Source organism: Mercenaria mercenaria, chromosome 19 (genome assembly GCF_021730395.1).
Source record: "Mercenaria mercenaria strain notata chromosome 19, MADL_Memer_1, whole genome shotgun sequence".
In the NCBI taxonomy this organism is placed as follows: Eukaryota; Metazoa; Mollusca; class Bivalvia; order Venerida; family Veneridae; genus Mercenaria; species Mercenaria mercenaria.
In genome coordinates, this window is record NC_069379.1 from 41,256,761 (window position 1) to 41,274,762 (window position 18,002).

Sequence of the window (18,002 nt, forward strand, 5' to 3'; positions counted from 1 at the left end):
TTTCTAATATCAGCGTAACATCTACAGACCCATGCATGTAACTTTTATCATGCTGTATTGTATTAAATTGATATAATTACAAGAAGTGATATCTACCCGATAGCTAATATATTATTTGGCATCTAATTACACTGACAAAATCATTGTCAGCAGCCATTGTCTGTGACTATTGTCAGCCGTTGTAATTGTCAAAGTCTGTTTACATTTAAGTGTATCACAATTAGCATTGATATATGGGTAATTTTTATTAAATTTTATTACCACAGGTCATTGTCAATAGCCAGTGTCATTATCAGAGATGGTTTATTATACTGCTTTGTCATTGTTATTAATTAATGGCATAACATGATATAATTACGGAGAAGTTTAAATTTGTCAAATTTCACTGTAAAATCGTGTTATATATACCGTCGTGTGGCATTGGTCTGCTGATGCGCCAAGCGTGGTGTGCTGTGTGTTGTGTGCTTGTCATCTTCCGCTTTCAGCCTCCAACGCTGGCTAGCCTTCTGGTGAAAAAGGAGTCGAGTGCGTAAGTCTTCCCTGCCAGTACATAGCCTCTCTGCAGACAAGCCCTTTTGCAGTGCCTCCGAGTTGGCGCCACACTGTAACTGAGCACCTTGCGGCCTCAGGCAGAACTGCAGGGGACTCGGAGGAGGTCTGCCCCCAGACTTGTGGCATGCCAAGCCAATCGGTCTGTGGACACGCCCTGATGCCTATGAACAAACCCCAAGCTATGGGACAAATAGCTCCTGTGTTCCCAGGATAGGGTTTTAACTCGGAACCAAGGGTGAGGTAACCCCGAAAGAAACCTAGAGAGTTGAAGACAGAGGTGCTGGGCCATTGGCACTCTTTTAACGAACCACAGCACCATGCAATATCGCTATGACTACACAGCCATCCGGTATTCAACAATGTGGATACCGCCATATAATGCATCACATGTCCTCTTGGGTCTAAGACCTTCTGGAATTTATATGAATAAACTTGTAAAATTGTATGTGATAATCACATCTATACTGTTTGCATGTATTATCAAGACATTTTGGGTGGCCTCAAGAATTAAGGAAGGTCAAAGTGATTGGCATTTGTCATTAGGACCTTGCTACCAAATTTTCCAATTCGATTTTAAAATTAGTTCTTCAAAATCTTCTAAGTCTCTTATTTTCCATGTTGATTGACATGTATCATCAACACCTTACTGTAAAGTCTTTTGATTCAATATGTTTGTTTCTTTGATATGTGACTGAATGTTGCCCTTTGAAATTGCTAAAAAAATATAAATGAGCCGCCCTACTAGCTAGAAAGATTTGCAAATATAATGAAATTATTCGCGTTTTTCAAGTTCATTTCTGGTAAATTATGTATTATATACTAGCCTTCAAATATTACTTCCAATAGAATCTACTAAATAAATGTTTGTATATATCAAATAATTTTATTTAGAAATTACAAGTATAGCTACAAAAATGAAAAAAGAATATATTTAAATTATTTCTACCAATCATTTCAGCAATTATTCGGTTCTTTATAAATAAATTACCTCCCTTTATTCGGCGCGACAGCTACACGATAAATGTGGAAGAAGAAGAATAGTTTATTTCACAAATTAAAAACTTGAGATATTATAACTTTCTGGGGTATAGATCTAGTGTTATTAATTATAGTATTTAGGATGAACAAAAATAATATCAAAATAATATTGTTGGCTACATCAATGCACATAGCATAATACATTTTCATAAAACTTTTTTTGTAGAAGTAGATCTACCAAAATATATATATACACATTAAAATAAAACATAGTAAACATATTTCTATCTCATAATTACAAAATATTATTAATAGTGGCAGATCGTACTAGTGTATTTAAGGCATTTTTGATATAAAAGGAAAGTTTTTCTATCTGTTGAGTTCAATAGTTCAATAAATTTCCACATACTAGGATTTCTTCTTTATTTCTTTGCAACATAACGTTTTCTTAATGCGCTGTATTTTGTACATATTATACAAATATTACTGTGGTATTCATCTTCTATGTCAGAACTTCTATTGTCACATATTAAACATAGTCTTTGATTTCTCTCTATCCTGTTCTACCATATCTGCCTGTTTCTATTCTATTATATGCGTATGTGTCTTATTAGTAATCTTCTGTAATATTTACTGTTCACTGAATTAAGATAACTTAAAATCATACATAAAATCCTTCTTCAAATGTTTGTATAGCGATAATGTTCTATTATTTTGTTGGTTCTCAAGCCACTCTTTAGACTAGCTCCAAGACTATGTTATATCTTTTTTTTACATTTTTATGATTAAATGTAGTGAACTGAGCCAGTCTATATTCTATACCCAATATCATATAATTTCAGCATCATTCCTCTGTGAAAAATCTCTTAAACAGACTGGCTTTTGTCACTATGAAATTAAATTCTTCAAGAAAAGGAAAATGTAGAAATACATTATTATCAGTTTAGTGGCTAGTCTAGCCACTCTTGTCTGAACATATCAATTAGTCTTTGGATAAATATAGCTGGAAATAGCTTTTGAACAATTACTGATGGATTCTCCCACACATATCCGTAACCATGATCTGTATAACAATGATTTAACATTTATATGCCCAATTTCTTTTCTCGCTATTACTGTCTTTTAAAGTCTCAAAATATGAGCCGTGCCATGAGAAAACCAACATAGTGGCTTCGCTTTTATAGCCTACTGCAATTAGAGAAACCATTAGCGAACAGTATGGATCCTGATCAGACTGCGCGGATGCGCAGGCTGGTCTGGATCCATGCTGGTCGCAAAGCCACTATGTTGGTTTTCTCAAGGCACGGCTCATATAATGCCTTCATAATACAATTATCTGAGTTGATTACTTTTATCCAATATTTGATTACTCTAATAAACCTGTTTATATACAATGGATATCTGCCTAATTCACCATATATACATGCATTACTAGCAGACATTTTTACGTTTAATGGTTTTCTCATGGAATGGCCCATTCTATATGTGACATCTGTAGTATGACCAAATACTACAACGATCTTGTGAACTAATGCAATATTATAAAAATATTATATGGCAGCATGTGTGACATTAATATTGTCAACCCGAGGGCAGAATGTCACCCGAGGCGAAAGCCGAGTGGTGACATTTTGTTTCGAGTTTTGACAATATCAATGTCACACACGCTGCCATATGATATCTATACCGTGTTCAGACTACGTTTTTAATCCTATATTAACTTGGGTTTATTTTTTAAATAAAAACGTTTGCGTCCACACTATATGTGGTGTAAAACGTGAATTATGTAAAGGTCAAGTGGGTTCTGTAATATAGCATTAAAACTACCTTGAACATACTATACTTTGCAAAGGCGCGATTTCCTTCAGCATTTCTTAAGCAAATCTATATAAGAGGACCCACTAATTTAACGAAATTTCATTTCCACACTTTTCAAACAGTAATAGCTATTTTTCCAGTAGTGCCAGGTGATTCCTTTGTCATCTATTTTACCAGGATCATTAAAATACTGTCCATTGAGATTGGAATGGTAACAAGTTTTGTACCACCAGGCACCATGGTAGTATATTGCACAGTTTAGTGACGAGTGTTTATCATTGTCATTGTCGAACGTTGTGAACGCCATTCCATTATGATACTTGAGAGAATCTCCAGCATTTCCACTGTATCCACTCACCTCCAGTTTGTACTTGTCTTCTTCCGGATATACCTTGAACTTACTGTATTTAGCATATGCCTTATTTCCTTCAAAATCCTCCATATCTATTCTCAGCTCATGATCTCCTGTTGCTGTAAGAATACTCAAATGTTCATTTCCTAGCCAAAATTCACCATTCAGATCGCCAAATCCGTTTTTATACTCATTCCAGTTACGATAGAAATCAACTTCACCATTCTGTCTTCTCTGAAACACAGTCCAACCCCCACCGTCAGTGGTTTGGTCACAGAAAACATTGAGTCCATTTTGTAGTTTATATACACCGGATCCTAACGTTTTATAGCAGGAGTCTGGTAAAAATAAGTGTTCAAGGCGGGCAGATAGCTGACTTACTAGACTTTCAATTCTTTCAACTTTTGCTTTGGTTTCAGCAATTTCCTGTCTTGTGTTACCTTCTAATATTTTTAATTCTTTAACAGTTGATTGCATACTTTCCTCAATTTCTTCTACTGTGCCTTTGAAGTCCTTTTCTAAAGCTGTCTTTACCTCATTTATCTCATTAATTGTCTTTTCCATGTCGGATTTGCGTACGTCGTCTGATATTTCCACCATTGACATGAGCTCATCAGTTTTGTTTACATTTATTGTACAATAATATTCCAAATCATGCTTAACTGCAGTTAAATCATTTTCTATTCTCGGAATTTGCCTACGCATTCTTGCTGTTTCAGACTTCTCCTCGCGAAAAGCTGTCCTAATTCTCATAAAGTCCTTTCGTAGATGATCTTCCGTTTCTGTGTTCACATTGCTTGTTTTATGATCTGAATTAATAAAGCTTATTCTTTGTTCTGTGGACGCATTCAATCGTTTATCTATCTCATCAAGTCTGTCAATAATATCGGCGTATTCTTCATCCCTGAACTGTGATTCTGTACTGATTCTAGTTTCCAGATACTTTATTCTTTCTATAACGCGTCTTGAATTAGAGCAGTAAAATCCAAAGATCTGGAGAGTAATTAACAGCACCGTTGTAACCGCAGAAAATGACATGGTTAAAATTTGACTTAAATGCTCTTCTTGGCCCACACCTGAAATTCAAATGATATGTTATTATCAACCTTTTACATTTATTTTCACTATTTTGTGAATTCGAAACATAAGTACCGAATATAAATACTGGCCCGATTTAACGAAATGACTTAAGTTCGTTAATTGAATTATGTACTTCAATCTGCTTCAAGAAAGTAAATTTAACCAAAATGGCGTAATTATGCCAAGAATACATTTAAATGTTTTTGTGAAACTGGGTCCTAATGTTTTATGGTAGTGGTCCCGTAATGATAAACGACAATTTCCGTTTGTTTACGTATTCTCCAAATTCGATTTCGGCATTCTCCTGTCGTTATGAAATCAGTTTCTAATATGACCGCCGAAAGATGCCGAAATTACATACGGATGAAACGTTATTGCACGAAAATTGCCGATTCTCATTACGGGTACATTTCCTTAACAACGTTATGGTCGAATAGAATTCAAATAGACGTTCAAACACTTACCAATCACGCTAAGGCAAATCCGTTTATCTATTCATTTCTAGCATAAAAACACAGCTTATAACAACTGGTGTGATTAAGGTATAGATGCTCAATGGTCTTATACATATACAGGCATTATTTCAGTAAACACTTGAGCCACTTCGTTAGGAACGTTTTAACGAGGTCTGAATAAGGAAAATAATCACGTGTGGCGTTTTAATTGAGTGGTTTGTTTATGTTAAAACTTTGTTGAGTGTCTGTTTCCGCTCGGAACATGATCATTTATGTCAAAAAAATAATCCAACTTCAGTTTTCATGTAAACGATAAAGTACATTCCAGTTCTTATCGCTCTTATAAAGGTATAGATTATACTAAATTTGTGTCGATTGTGAAGCAAGTTGTACAACGTATATCTATCACCCTAGACACCTGATTCCTGATGAAATCCATCGCCACGAAGATATGAGAGAAGCCGGTTTCTCTTTTAAATCCTGAGCGCCAATCAAGGGAGCTTCTGGTACCATTTTTCACGTCTTTGGTATGACGCGGCCGGGAATCGAGCCAACGGCCTCCCGTTTCATTGGCAAGCAAAACGAAGTCAGTTAGAATGTGATATTATATTAATATCATATGACAACATGTGTGACATTGATATTGTCAACCCGAAGGCAGAATGTCACCCGTGGCGAAAGCCAAGTGGTGACATTTTGATTCGAGTTTTGACAATATCAATGTCACACACGCTGCCATATATCTATCTATATATATATTATTCTATTATATACGGCCAAAGTTTACTACATAAAAAGTTTTAAAATGTTTTTAGTTTACCTTATTCAACAGTTTCATCTTTAGCGCGGTAATCGCCTGCGTACACATTGAATAGTGACGTCACAACTATATGTGTACAAGGGATGCAATCATTTGGCTAAAAAGTTGTAGCAGTAAAAATTAATAGCCCCGGGCATATGACATTCAAAATATCAGCGCGGTCCCATGACCTGACAGTCACTTTTGCTTGGTCACGTGTCAGTTTGAAAATGTTTTTTATAGTCAAAATATCTCTTACTCGGGTAATGGGATTTTATCATTGCAGACAAATGAAAGGTATAACAATAAATTAAGACGCCCTACTAGCTAGCAGGGTTTGCAAAAATAATAAAATTATTCACGTTTTTCAAATTCATTTCTAGTAAATTATGTATTATATACTAGCCCTTAAATATTACTCCCAAAACTTAATCAATTTTTGTATATATCGGATATTTTTATTTAGGAATTATGAGTACAGCTACAAAAATGAAAGAAGAATAAATTCAAATTATTTCTACCTATCATTTTCAGCAATTATCGGGTTCTATATAAATAAATTACCTCCCTTTACTTGGGCGCGACAACTACACGATACATATAGAGAATATTAGGTTACTGTCTTATAAATTTGAATTTATTGAGTCGAAGGGCTCTAGCTGTGACAAATCATTATTTCTGAGAATTGGCTATGGCGCTGGAAATACCGGTATGGTTAAACAAAGAATTAAAGATCAGTATGTACAAAATCGGCTATGATTCTAGCAGAGCCTCCTTTTAATAAAGTATTTCAAATTTTCAATTCCAACCTTATTTACCTTGATTAGCATTAGAAAATTTCGCATTAGTGTTTCAATGTTAAGAGTATCTTCTCATAGATTAAAATAGAGCCGCGTCATGAAAAAACCAACATAGTGGGTTTGCGACTAGCATCGATCCAGACCAGCCTGTGCATCCGTGCAGTCTGATCAGGATCCATACAGTTCGCTAACGGTTTCTTTAAATGCAATAGGCTTTGAAAGCGAAGATCCATCCTGGTCGCAAAGCCACTATGTTGGTTTTCTCCTGGCACGGCTCAAATGCTGAAACGGGAAGATGGAAAAAAACAGTTAGCATTCCGTTAAATGAAAGAATATGTAACTGCTGTAGTATTTTAGAAGATGAGTTCCATTTTGTTTTAGAATGTACAATGTATTCTGACTTAAGAAAACACTATATACCGAATACCATTGGAGACGTCCAAATATGTTGAAGCTCATAGAACTATTTAATACAGGTAATGTTAAAATAGTAAGGAACTTAGTAATGAGTCTAAAATATAAAATTGTAGTTATTGCATATTATCTGTTTAGCTATATGTGTCTTTTTGCTGAGTCTTGTTTTGTTATTTTCGATTCAAAACAAGATAAGAACAGAACAGAACAGAACAGATATTTTATTCAGACTTGTACGTAGTACATCTCTAATTCACGTATTTCACATATATACTGTCAACGTGAAAACAAACATGAAATAAAGGACAAGTTACAAACAATAGATACAAAATGAATATGATTAAACACATATAATGATAATCTGATGGAGAATGAACATGAAAATTTAGAGTTCAACATTTAAAAGTGCATTTCTAATAGTAAGAGCTTCTTTAACATATCTGGATAGGTGAATAAGTTCTGCTTTGTTAGTTGTATTTAAAAGTTGTATAAATTTATATACTGATGGATGCCTATAATAAAAAGCTTTTAAATATTTCTTTCTAATATCAGCGTAACATCTACAGACCCATGCATGTAACTTTTATCATGCTGTATTGTATTAAATTGATATAATTACAAGAAGTGATATCTACCCGATAGCTTATATATTATTTGGCATCTAATTACACTGACAAAATCATTGTCAGCAGCCATTGTCTGTGACTATTGTCAGCCGTTGTAATTGTCAAAGTCTGTTTACATTTAAGTATATCACAATTAGCATTGATATATGGGTAATTTTTATTAAATTTTATTACCACAGGTCATTGTCAATAGCCAGTGTCATTATTAGAGATGGTTTGATATACTGCTTTGTCATTGTTATTAATTAATGGCATAACATGATATAATTACGGAGAAGTTTAAATTTGTCAAATTTCACTGTAAAATCGTGTTATATATACCGCCGTGTGGCATTGGTCTGCTGATGCGCCAAGCGTGGTGTGCTGTGTGTTGTGTGCTTGTCACCTTCCGCTTTCAGCCTCCAACGCTGGCTAGCCTTCTGGTGAAAAAGGAGCCGAGTGCGTAAGTCTTCCCTGCCAGTACATAGCCTCTCTGCAGACAAGCCCTTTTGCAGTGCCTCCGAGTTGGCGCCACACGGTAACTGAGCACCTTGCGGCCTCAGGCAGAACTGCAGGGGACTCGGAGGAGGTCTGCCCCCAGACTTGTGGCATGCCAAGCCCATCGGTCTGTGGACACGCCCTGATGCCTATGAACAAACCCCCAGCTATGGGACAAATAGCTCCTGTGTTCCCAGGATAGGGTTTTAACTCGGAACTAAGGGTGAGGTAACCCCGAAAGAAACCTAGAGAGTTGAAGACAGAGGTGCTGGGCCATTGGCACTCTCTTAACGAACCACAGCACCATGCAATATCGCTATGACTACACAGCCATCCGGTATTCAACAATGTGGATACCGCCATATAATGCATCACATGTCCTCTTGGGTCTAAGACCTTCTGGAATTTATATGAATAAACTTGTAAAATTGTATGTGATAATCACATCTATACTGTTTGCATGTATTTTCAAGACATTTTGGGTGGTCTCAAGAATTAAGGAAGGTCAAAGTGATTGGCATTTGTCATTAGGACCTTGCTACCAAATTTTCCAATTCGATTTTAAAATTAGTTCTTCAAAATCTTCTAAGTCTCTTATTTTCCATCTTGATTGACATGTATCATCAACACCTTACTGTAAAGTCTTTTGATTCAATATGTTTGTTTCCTTGATATGTGACTGAATATTGCCCTTTGAAATTGCTAAAAAAATATATATATTTCTGTACCTCTGTATTTCTGTATCAGTTTGTTAGAATCTCTAGACCCGACAACATCTTAAATTTTATTCCCGATATATTATACAGTCAAACCTGTGTTAAAGAGCACCTCTGAACAGAGACTACCTGGCTCTTAAGACCACATGTTTTGTTTCAAATTTTAACATTTACAGTGTATTTTAACCTGTGTATAAAGACCACCTCCAAATAAAGACTACATTTTGGCTCTCACACGGGTGGTCTTTATAGACAAGTTTGACTGTATTAATAAACATCACGTAAGTTATCCAAACCCTTACATCCACCACTTGTTATGCATAATCAGTCTATTTCTTCAGTAACTGTACACAAACATCTTTGAGTTTATCTTTCTGACGACTGTTCCTGGCATTCTCATATAAACTCTATTAAAGAGCGAGCCTGGAAAAGAATACATATCATGCGTAAACTAAAGTTTCAGCTTGACAGAAGATCATTAGAAGTGATATACTTATCTTTTATAAGACCTCTTATTGAATATGCCGATGTGGTTTATATCAACTGTACGCAGTATGAGAAACTCAAACTTGACAAAATTCAGCATGAAGCTGCCCGCATCGTTTCTGGGACAACTAAACTTGTGTCTCTCAATGAACTCAACAGAGAAGTTCCTTGGGACTCCCTGGAGCGCCGAAGACAAAACCATAAACTAACTCTACTATACAAAATGAAAAACAGCCTAACTCCTGATTACCTCTCATCCTTAGTCCCACCGTCTGTTGGAGAAACTTCTCAGTATAACCTACGCAATGCCGACGACATCCAGTCATTCCACACAAGGACATCCCTTTACTATAATGCTTTTCTGCCATCGGCTCTGAGAGATTGGAATGAACTTCCGAGAGAGCTACAAAATTCACCGTCCCTGGCCTCCTTCAAGACGCAGCTTAAACTGAACGAATCGAAATGTCCTAAATACTTCTACGTAGGCGACAGGAAATGGCAAGTCCATCATGCTCGTCTTCGTACTGAATGCAGCTCCTTAAACCAGCATTTGTTTAGAAAAAAAATTCATCCATCACCTCTTTGTTAATGTGGCACTACGGAGAGTAACCATCACTTCTTCCTTGAATGTCACCGTTATAGTGACATCAGAGTCCGTCTTCTTGAGACTGCTTCCATCTTTTGTACTGTAACACTTCACACCTTACTGAATGGAGACAGGAATCTCAGCGATAATATTAACTTCCAGATATTTCAAGCAGTTCAAAACTACATCATGGAAAGTAGAAGATTTTCATGAGCACTTGATTATGTAATATAACTGGCTGCCACCATTTTACAATCCGAATGAATCTTTATACTTTAATGCATTCTCTTTCTTTCTCTGCTTATCTCACTTTAAACTTATACACTCATAAGCCATGGGTGCTTGTTTCACTTTGTACCCCTTTATTGATATTGTTCTTATATATAGTTCTTTGACTAAGCGCTAAGATTTATTATATTGCTTAAAGATAATATTTCAGACAAGATCATAAACACTGTCGTACTGTACCTACAACAATATGTTTCTGTAGGAGAAGACCTCTATAAGCTGTTGCTTTCGGCTCTGATCCTTTTTCAGGCATTATCTTCTGCACCATGTATCATGAATTGTAAGATCTAGTAGGCCTACTAGAGACACAATGTAAGAGTCATAATATTACATTTGTATTGTTTTTTTTTTTTTTTTTTTTTTTTTTTTTTTTTCACATTATATGTGTAATTTGTTAATATTCCAGATTTCAAGTGATTTTTATCCTATATTGTGTTAGTATTGCTTGGGGCAATGACTTGCCGAAAATTTTCAATAAAATATGAACTTGTTTTATATTTTTTGGTCAAACTCGTGAAATAATTATCACTTTCATTTCAATATAGCCTGACTGATTATTTGCGATAAATAGATATTGTAGAGATACTTTTCTTGACTCGAGTTTTAAGAAGTATTAACACGTAATTTCTTTCAAAATATTTTTCATATGGGATGCATGCTGGTCGTAAAGCCACTATGTTTGTTTTCTCATGGTGCGGCTCAAATACTTTCAAGCATTAAAATATTGTATGTCAGTGATTCTAAACCTACAAAGCAACATCTTGTGTACTGTATAATTCTGTAGTTAAGATGCCGAATAACTAGTTTTATAAGAAAAACTAATATTGTCACTATTTTTTCGTGTAAAAAAAGAACTGAGTTGAAGCTGATGATCGTTAGTCGAAACAAAAAAATGGAAACTATACTATAACAATCTCAAAAATCTTAACATTAGATGATGTAAAAAAAGACAACAGGTGATAACCAGATATACACGTGTATTGTCCGTAAGTATTGACCTGGCACTCATTAACCTTCGCCAATATTTTCGGACGTTTTCGTTTATTTCCGCAATAGTAGTATCCTGAAAGTATATTCATTACTAAAGTAACATGTAAAGTTAATCGATGTCAGGGTGGTGTAGAGGTAAGGTGTCTGACTTCCACGCAGGTTAACACGGGTTCGAAATCACTTACTAAATAGATCTTCTTTTTTCAATTTATTGTATTGTAATGTTATCGTTTACATTATTTTATGTGTCATATTTCATGAATTTTAATTGTTTTCTCTTGTAGTATTTATTTTCTGGAATGCTGGTTACAGGTAATTTGTTTTTTTTTTATCTAAGATACATTTAAAACAATTTTATTCCACTTTTTTTTACAACGGGTAAATATTTTTATTTATATGATTACTCTTAATAAATGAACCATAAATATTTGGATACGTTTGATCAAATGAGCAGTAAGTCTGCATATAAAATTTGGGGAAAAATATAATGGTCAGACGTAGGACTCGAACCCACAATCCTGATATTGGCAGGTAAACGCTTTGTCCGCACAGCTACATGCACATGCGACAGTATATCGAATAAGAACTATATATGTAATATTTAGTTATATCACTATTTATGTTCGGACACCGAAAATTAATTTACGGAAATACACGGAATATTCATGAGTGCCAGGTCAATACTTACGGACAATACATGTATGTTGCTTAGTGGTTTGGGGTCAAAAATAGTATAACTTACATGTTTTTACTATACAACAGAGTTTTTCTTATTTTTAAAATATTACAGCAGCTTTTGGCTACAACAGTTACTCTAACTATATCAGGATGGGAGAATAAAAACTTTAATTTAGCATCATCAGACAATTTACTGAAGTTACTCAATATGGAGCTAATTTTCTCTAACAGGCAATGTCTTTTGTCACTATACATCGGGCAGTGAAATAAAACATGAATTTCTGATTCCACCACTGGATCTATTTATTTCAGGTACGTTTTCATACCAATCTGACTAAAGTACTTGATCTTCTAAACGAAGATCTGAGAACGACCCATTCACATTCGTCTTCTGTATATTTTGGATTTCCAAGATTGCTATTTTTATTTTCGCAAATCTATTTCTGTTTGAACCAATCAGACAACTTGTTCGAATGTTAAAGAGTAAGAAAAATTTGCAGTTAATCCAGGGCTCGAACCGGGACCTCTCGCTTACAGAGCAATTAAGTGCGCTACCCACTGAGCTAAATGGCTATCTGACATTGTTCTACATAGAAATTGTTAATATCAAATACCAAGGCATTTTAAAGCTTGCAGAATGTTGTAAGTTAACTTTTGATTGGCTAGCGGAAGGGTTGTCAGAACGAGGCCATCAATAGGTCGTTGTCAGATCCTATGCGTAGCGTAATAGGAGATGTACTTTAGTCAGATTGGTTTTCATACCGCCCGGTCTCTCGCCGTATCGGTGCAACACCACACCTAAATCTGGCCATCCCAGACCTATGTTGAAATGACATATAAATCTTCCAGTAGTTTTCACATTCATATTCATTTTTAAATAAATTATATGTTCTCAATTTATTACGGAATTTGACTTAATTACGTTGATTTAATGAGTCGACCCTTAAGCAAACTAACATACTGAAGATAATTGACAAAAAAAATAAAATAAAGACCTACTATGACCTAGTGACCTACTTTTTCTTCCTTTTCGTGACAATCATTCTGATAATACTGCTATAGCTCTAGTAGGACTACAGCTATACTACAAAGAGATAGGTGGAAATTTTAGGCCGTTCCTGAATAATTATGTTTTTACAACTTCGTCTGCAAACTCATCGTCGTGTCATTATTATTACTCCATTTTGGTATTTTGTGGGAAACTGACTTTGAAAATTTGGTCTCTTATTTTCTTTGATAAAAAATGGAAAAATATCTAAATTTGTTGGCAGGACATTGCTTTGGTGACAACTTCAGGTGCCCCATTTTCACGATATCTACAGGTATCTCGATTTTTTTGAAAATGAAACTTTTCATATGGAGATAGAACTTTTCCCAAATTCCAGCATTTCAAACGTTCAGTATTACATTGTTTTTGAATATAGGACATCTTAAGATAACAAATGATAGCTATGTTTGTTCAGTATTATGGTGCAACAGGACTTAGCACTATGTAAGAAAGAAAAGTGGATAATGTTACAGTATTTTTCAAGAATATTGCAAAAGATTGTCTAGTGATCTCCACCAAAATGCAATATTTCTTATAACATTGCGCTATCTCCACTATAATTTAACATTTATTAGAATTACATGATTGGTCTATGTCCATGTAATAATGGACATAAGACATTGTAATACTAAGTTCAACTTCAGTTTTAGAAAACAAAGAAGGAACTCCATGCTAAATATATTATGTCAAGTAGAATTGTCAGATCAATGAATGGAATAGAGCTGGAGATAGGACTTGAAATCCCTAATCCAACGGAATATCATACTTAATTTTCATAAAAGTTGAGTTAGAGCATCGTAATAATGACACGACGTCATTCAGTCAGCAACTTATTACATCAAGTACTGTGCATTCTGCTAAATAAATGTCATAAAATCCACGGCCTAACATGTCACTATAACTATTTCTCCCTTTTTTCAGACAAATCGTTTAAAAATACAAAAGAAAACAGTTATTCTGTGGCGTGTCTTAGAGTAGGTTCTATTTTCGTGACATTCGGGCCAGAAAACAATTTCATGGTTATTGTGTCATGGGCGAAGGAGCGAGTTTAACTTTGTGGGGGGGGGGGGGACCTTTTCGAAGGGTGGGGTGCGGAAAGGTATCCCCGGTGCATTATACATGACAAAGCCTCAAAGCCTTGTACAGGGGTCAAATGGGCAATAGGCCCCCTCAAGCCTCTATGTTTAAGCAATCATTGAGTTATTCTGATGATACACATACACCTAGGCAGTGAACTGTCTTAATCAGTCATATTATGTATTGTTCATTTTCTTTACATTCTGTCGAAGCCATGGACATACAATCAATTAGCGCTGCTTTTGTCTAACTGTGATATAAAGTTGTGGAAATATTATTTCACTTGAATGGACAATGAAAAACAAAACAACCCCAAAAACATAATGTTTACATGCGTAAACAGGCTTAATAGTTACATAGATTTTGCAGACGCTCAAACCGGAACTGTAGTGATTGCGCTCAATGATATATTATTTTTATAAAATGTAGTCAAACAATCCTTGGGGTGGCGCGCACAGATTTCAGTACTCACACTACGGAAAGAGACAAGTCAGAATACAAGCGAAAAGAATTATGTTATATCTCTTTTCCAAAATATTGGGGGGGGGGGGGGGGGGGGGGGGCCAAAGTATAGTTTGCCCCCCCCCCCCCCTCCTAGCTTTGCGGGGGCCTGGCCCCCGCTGCCCCCCCCCCCCCCTCCCTGCTCCTACGCCTATGTGTGTAAGTATTTATATGTAGGCAGCAAAAAATATTGTTCTGAATCATTTTACTATGATATTTTAGTTGCTAACAAGTGCGTTAGTAAAATTAAAGGGAAGTAATAAATGTATGTAATGTTCAAATCAAATTAGCAATCGTGTTATTAAAATAATATAAAACAATTATTTTATAAAATACTTTTATTTCTGATAAAATTAGACCAAAATGTTGTCAAATTAGTTATCTTACTTACCTTGTACATTTAACTTATGGTTGCATGTATTTAAATTCTGAAGATGCGGAGTCCATTAAGTTGTAAATTATAAGTATTAATAATTTTTGCTGCCTTCTTAAGGCCTACAGAAATGGTCAATAACGATGAAATTGATTTCTGGACCTTTTGAAAATAGAACCTAGCGTAACTGATTTCCTTTGCATCTCAATAATGGTTATTTACATATTATACACAATTTGCCTGAAATGATAGTGACATAATGTTAGGCTATGACAATAAGCTTAATGACATGGATTTTATGACATTCATTTAGCACATAATGCACAGTACTTGATGTATTATTAAGATTAGACCATATTTTGTTTCTACGGCGCAAGACAGTTATTTATCCATATTTATAAAGACAAGAGACTGACTACGAAGTTGTGAAAGCCCAGTTATTCAGGGACGGACTAAATAGTCCACCTATTACTTCCGCCCGCTTAGCTCAGTAAGGGGAGCGTTGGTCTACGGATCGCGGGGTCGCGAGTTCGATTCCCGGGCGGGGCGTATGTTCTCCGTGACGATTTGATAAAAGACATTGTGTTTGAAATCATTCGTCCTCCACTCTGATGATTTTAGTGGGGAAGCTAGCAGTTACTTGCGGAGAACAGGTTTGTACTGGTACAGAATCCAGGAACACTGGTTAGGTTAACTGCCCTCCGTTACATGACTGAAATACTGTTGAAAAAACGGCGTTAAACCCAAAACACAAACTTCCACGAAGCGGGTGGAAAAAGTAGGTCACTAGGTCGTGGTGGGTCTTAAAATTTGTTAGCAGTCACTGTCTTCTTAAGAAAATCAACGTACACCGTACTTACTGTTCGCAACCGATTTTCATGGGGCACATATCTCGGCAAACAATTGCTTTCAGCATACTCAGCATGTGTATATTTCAGCATACTCGGCATGTATATATTTCAGCATACTCAGATTGTATATATTTCAGCATACTCAGCATGTATATATTTCAGCATACTCGGCATGTATATATTTCAGCATACACGGCATGTATATATTTCAGCATACTCTTTCAGCATACTCAGCATGTATATATTTCAGCATACTCAGCGTGTACATATTTCAGCATACTCGGCATGTATATATTTCAGCATACTCTTTCAGCTTACTCAGCATGTATATATTTCAGCATACTCGGCATGTATATATTTCAGCATACACGGCATGTATATATTTCAGCATACTCGGCATGTAAATATTTCAACATACTCGGCGTGTAGATATTTCAGCATACTCGGCATGTACATATTTCAGCATACTCAGCATGTACATATTTCAGCATACTCAGCATGTATATATTTCAGCATAGTCAGCATGTACATATTTCAGCATACTCAACATGTATATATTTCAGCATACTCAGCATGTACATATTTCAGCACACTCAGCATGTACATATTTCAGCATACTCAGCACACTCAGCATCTACATATTTTAGCATACTCAGCATGTATATATTTCAACATACTCAGCATGTACATATTTCAGCATACTCAACGTGTATATATTTGAGCATATTCACCGTGTATATATTTCAGCAGACTCAGCGTGTATATATTTCTGCATACTCAGCATGTACATACTTCAGCATACTCAGCATGTATATATTTCAGCATACTCAGCTTGTATATATTTCAGCGTGTATATATTTCAGCATACTCAGCGTGTACATATTTCACCATACTCAGCGTGTATATATTGCAGCATACTCAGCATGTATGTATTTCAGCATACTCAGCATGTACATATTTCAGCATACTCAGCGTGTATATATTTCAGCATACCCAGCATGTATATATTTCAGCAAACTCAGCACGTACATATTTCAGCATACTCAGCGTGTATATATTTCAGCATACTCAGCATGTATATATTTCAGCAAACTCAGCACGTACATATTTCAGCATACTCGGCATGTACATATTTCAGCATACTCAGCATGTACATATTTCAGCATACTCAGCATGTATATATTTCAGCATAGTCAGCATGTACATATTTCAGCATACTCAACATGTATATATTTCAGCATACTCAGCATGTACATATTTCAGCACACTCAGCATGTACATATTTCAGCATACTCAGCACACTCAGCATCTACATATTTTAGCATACTAAGCATGTATATATTTCAGCATACTCAGCATGTACATACTTCAGCTTACTCAGCATGTATATATTTCAGCATACTCAGCTTGTATATATTTCAGCGTGTATATATTTCAGCATACTCAGCGTGTACATATTTCAGCATACTCAGCGCGTATATATTTCAGCATACTCAGCATGTATGTATTTCAGCATACTCAGCATGTACATATTTCAGCATACTCAGCGTGTATATATTTCAGCATACTCAGCATGTATATATTTCAGCAAACTCAGCACGTACATATTTCAGCATACTCAGCATGAATATATTTCAGCATACTCAGCGTGTGTATATTTCAGCATACTCAGCGTGTATATATTTCAGCAGACTCAGCGTGTATTTATTTCAGCATACTCAGCATGTATATACTTCAGCATACTCTGCATGTATATATTTCAGCATACTCAGCGTGTACATATTTCAGCATACTCAGCGTGTACATATTTCAGCATACTCAGCGTGTACATATTTCAGCATACTCAGCGTGTACATATTTCAGCACACTCAGCGTGTACATATTTCAGCCTACTCAGCGTGTACATATTTCAGCCTACTCAGCGTGTATATATTTCAGCCTACTCAGCGTGTATCTATTTCAGCCTACTCAGCGTGTATGTATTTCAGCCTACTCAGCGTGTACATATTTCAGCCTACTCAGCATGTATATATTTCAGCCTACTCAGCATGTATGTA

General features: G+C 35.6%; 2 protein-coding genes across 2 annotated transcripts in view; both read right to left on the reverse strand.

Moving 5' to 3' along the window:
- The window catches only part of LOC123543147 (uncharacterized), a 31,910-nt gene extending 26,343 nt beyond the window's left edge, over window positions 1-5,567 (reverse strand). Inside the window, exons 1-3 of the mRNA XM_053531322.1 lie at window positions 5,245-5,567; window positions 3,442-4,776; window positions 2,559-2,593 (exon numbers count right to left, since the gene is read on the reverse strand). Of these exons, the coding sequence (XP_053387297.1) occupies window positions 2,559-2,593; window positions 3,442-4,738 (1,332 nt within the window). The 5' untranslated portion in view covers window positions 4,739-4,776; window positions 5,245-5,567. The remainder of the gene's footprint in view (window positions 1-2,558; window positions 2,594-3,441; window positions 4,777-5,244) is intronic.
- Window positions 5,568-10,200: 4,633 nt separating this feature from the next.
- Window positions 10,201-18,002, reverse strand: part of LOC128551041 (fibrinogen alpha chain-like) — a 79,110-nt gene continuing 71,308 nt past the window's right edge. Inside the window, exon 6 of the mRNA XM_053531323.1 lies at window positions 10,201-10,259. Coding sequence (XP_053387298.1) covers window positions 10,201-10,259 — 59 coding nt within the window. The remainder of the gene's footprint in view (window positions 10,260-18,002) is intronic.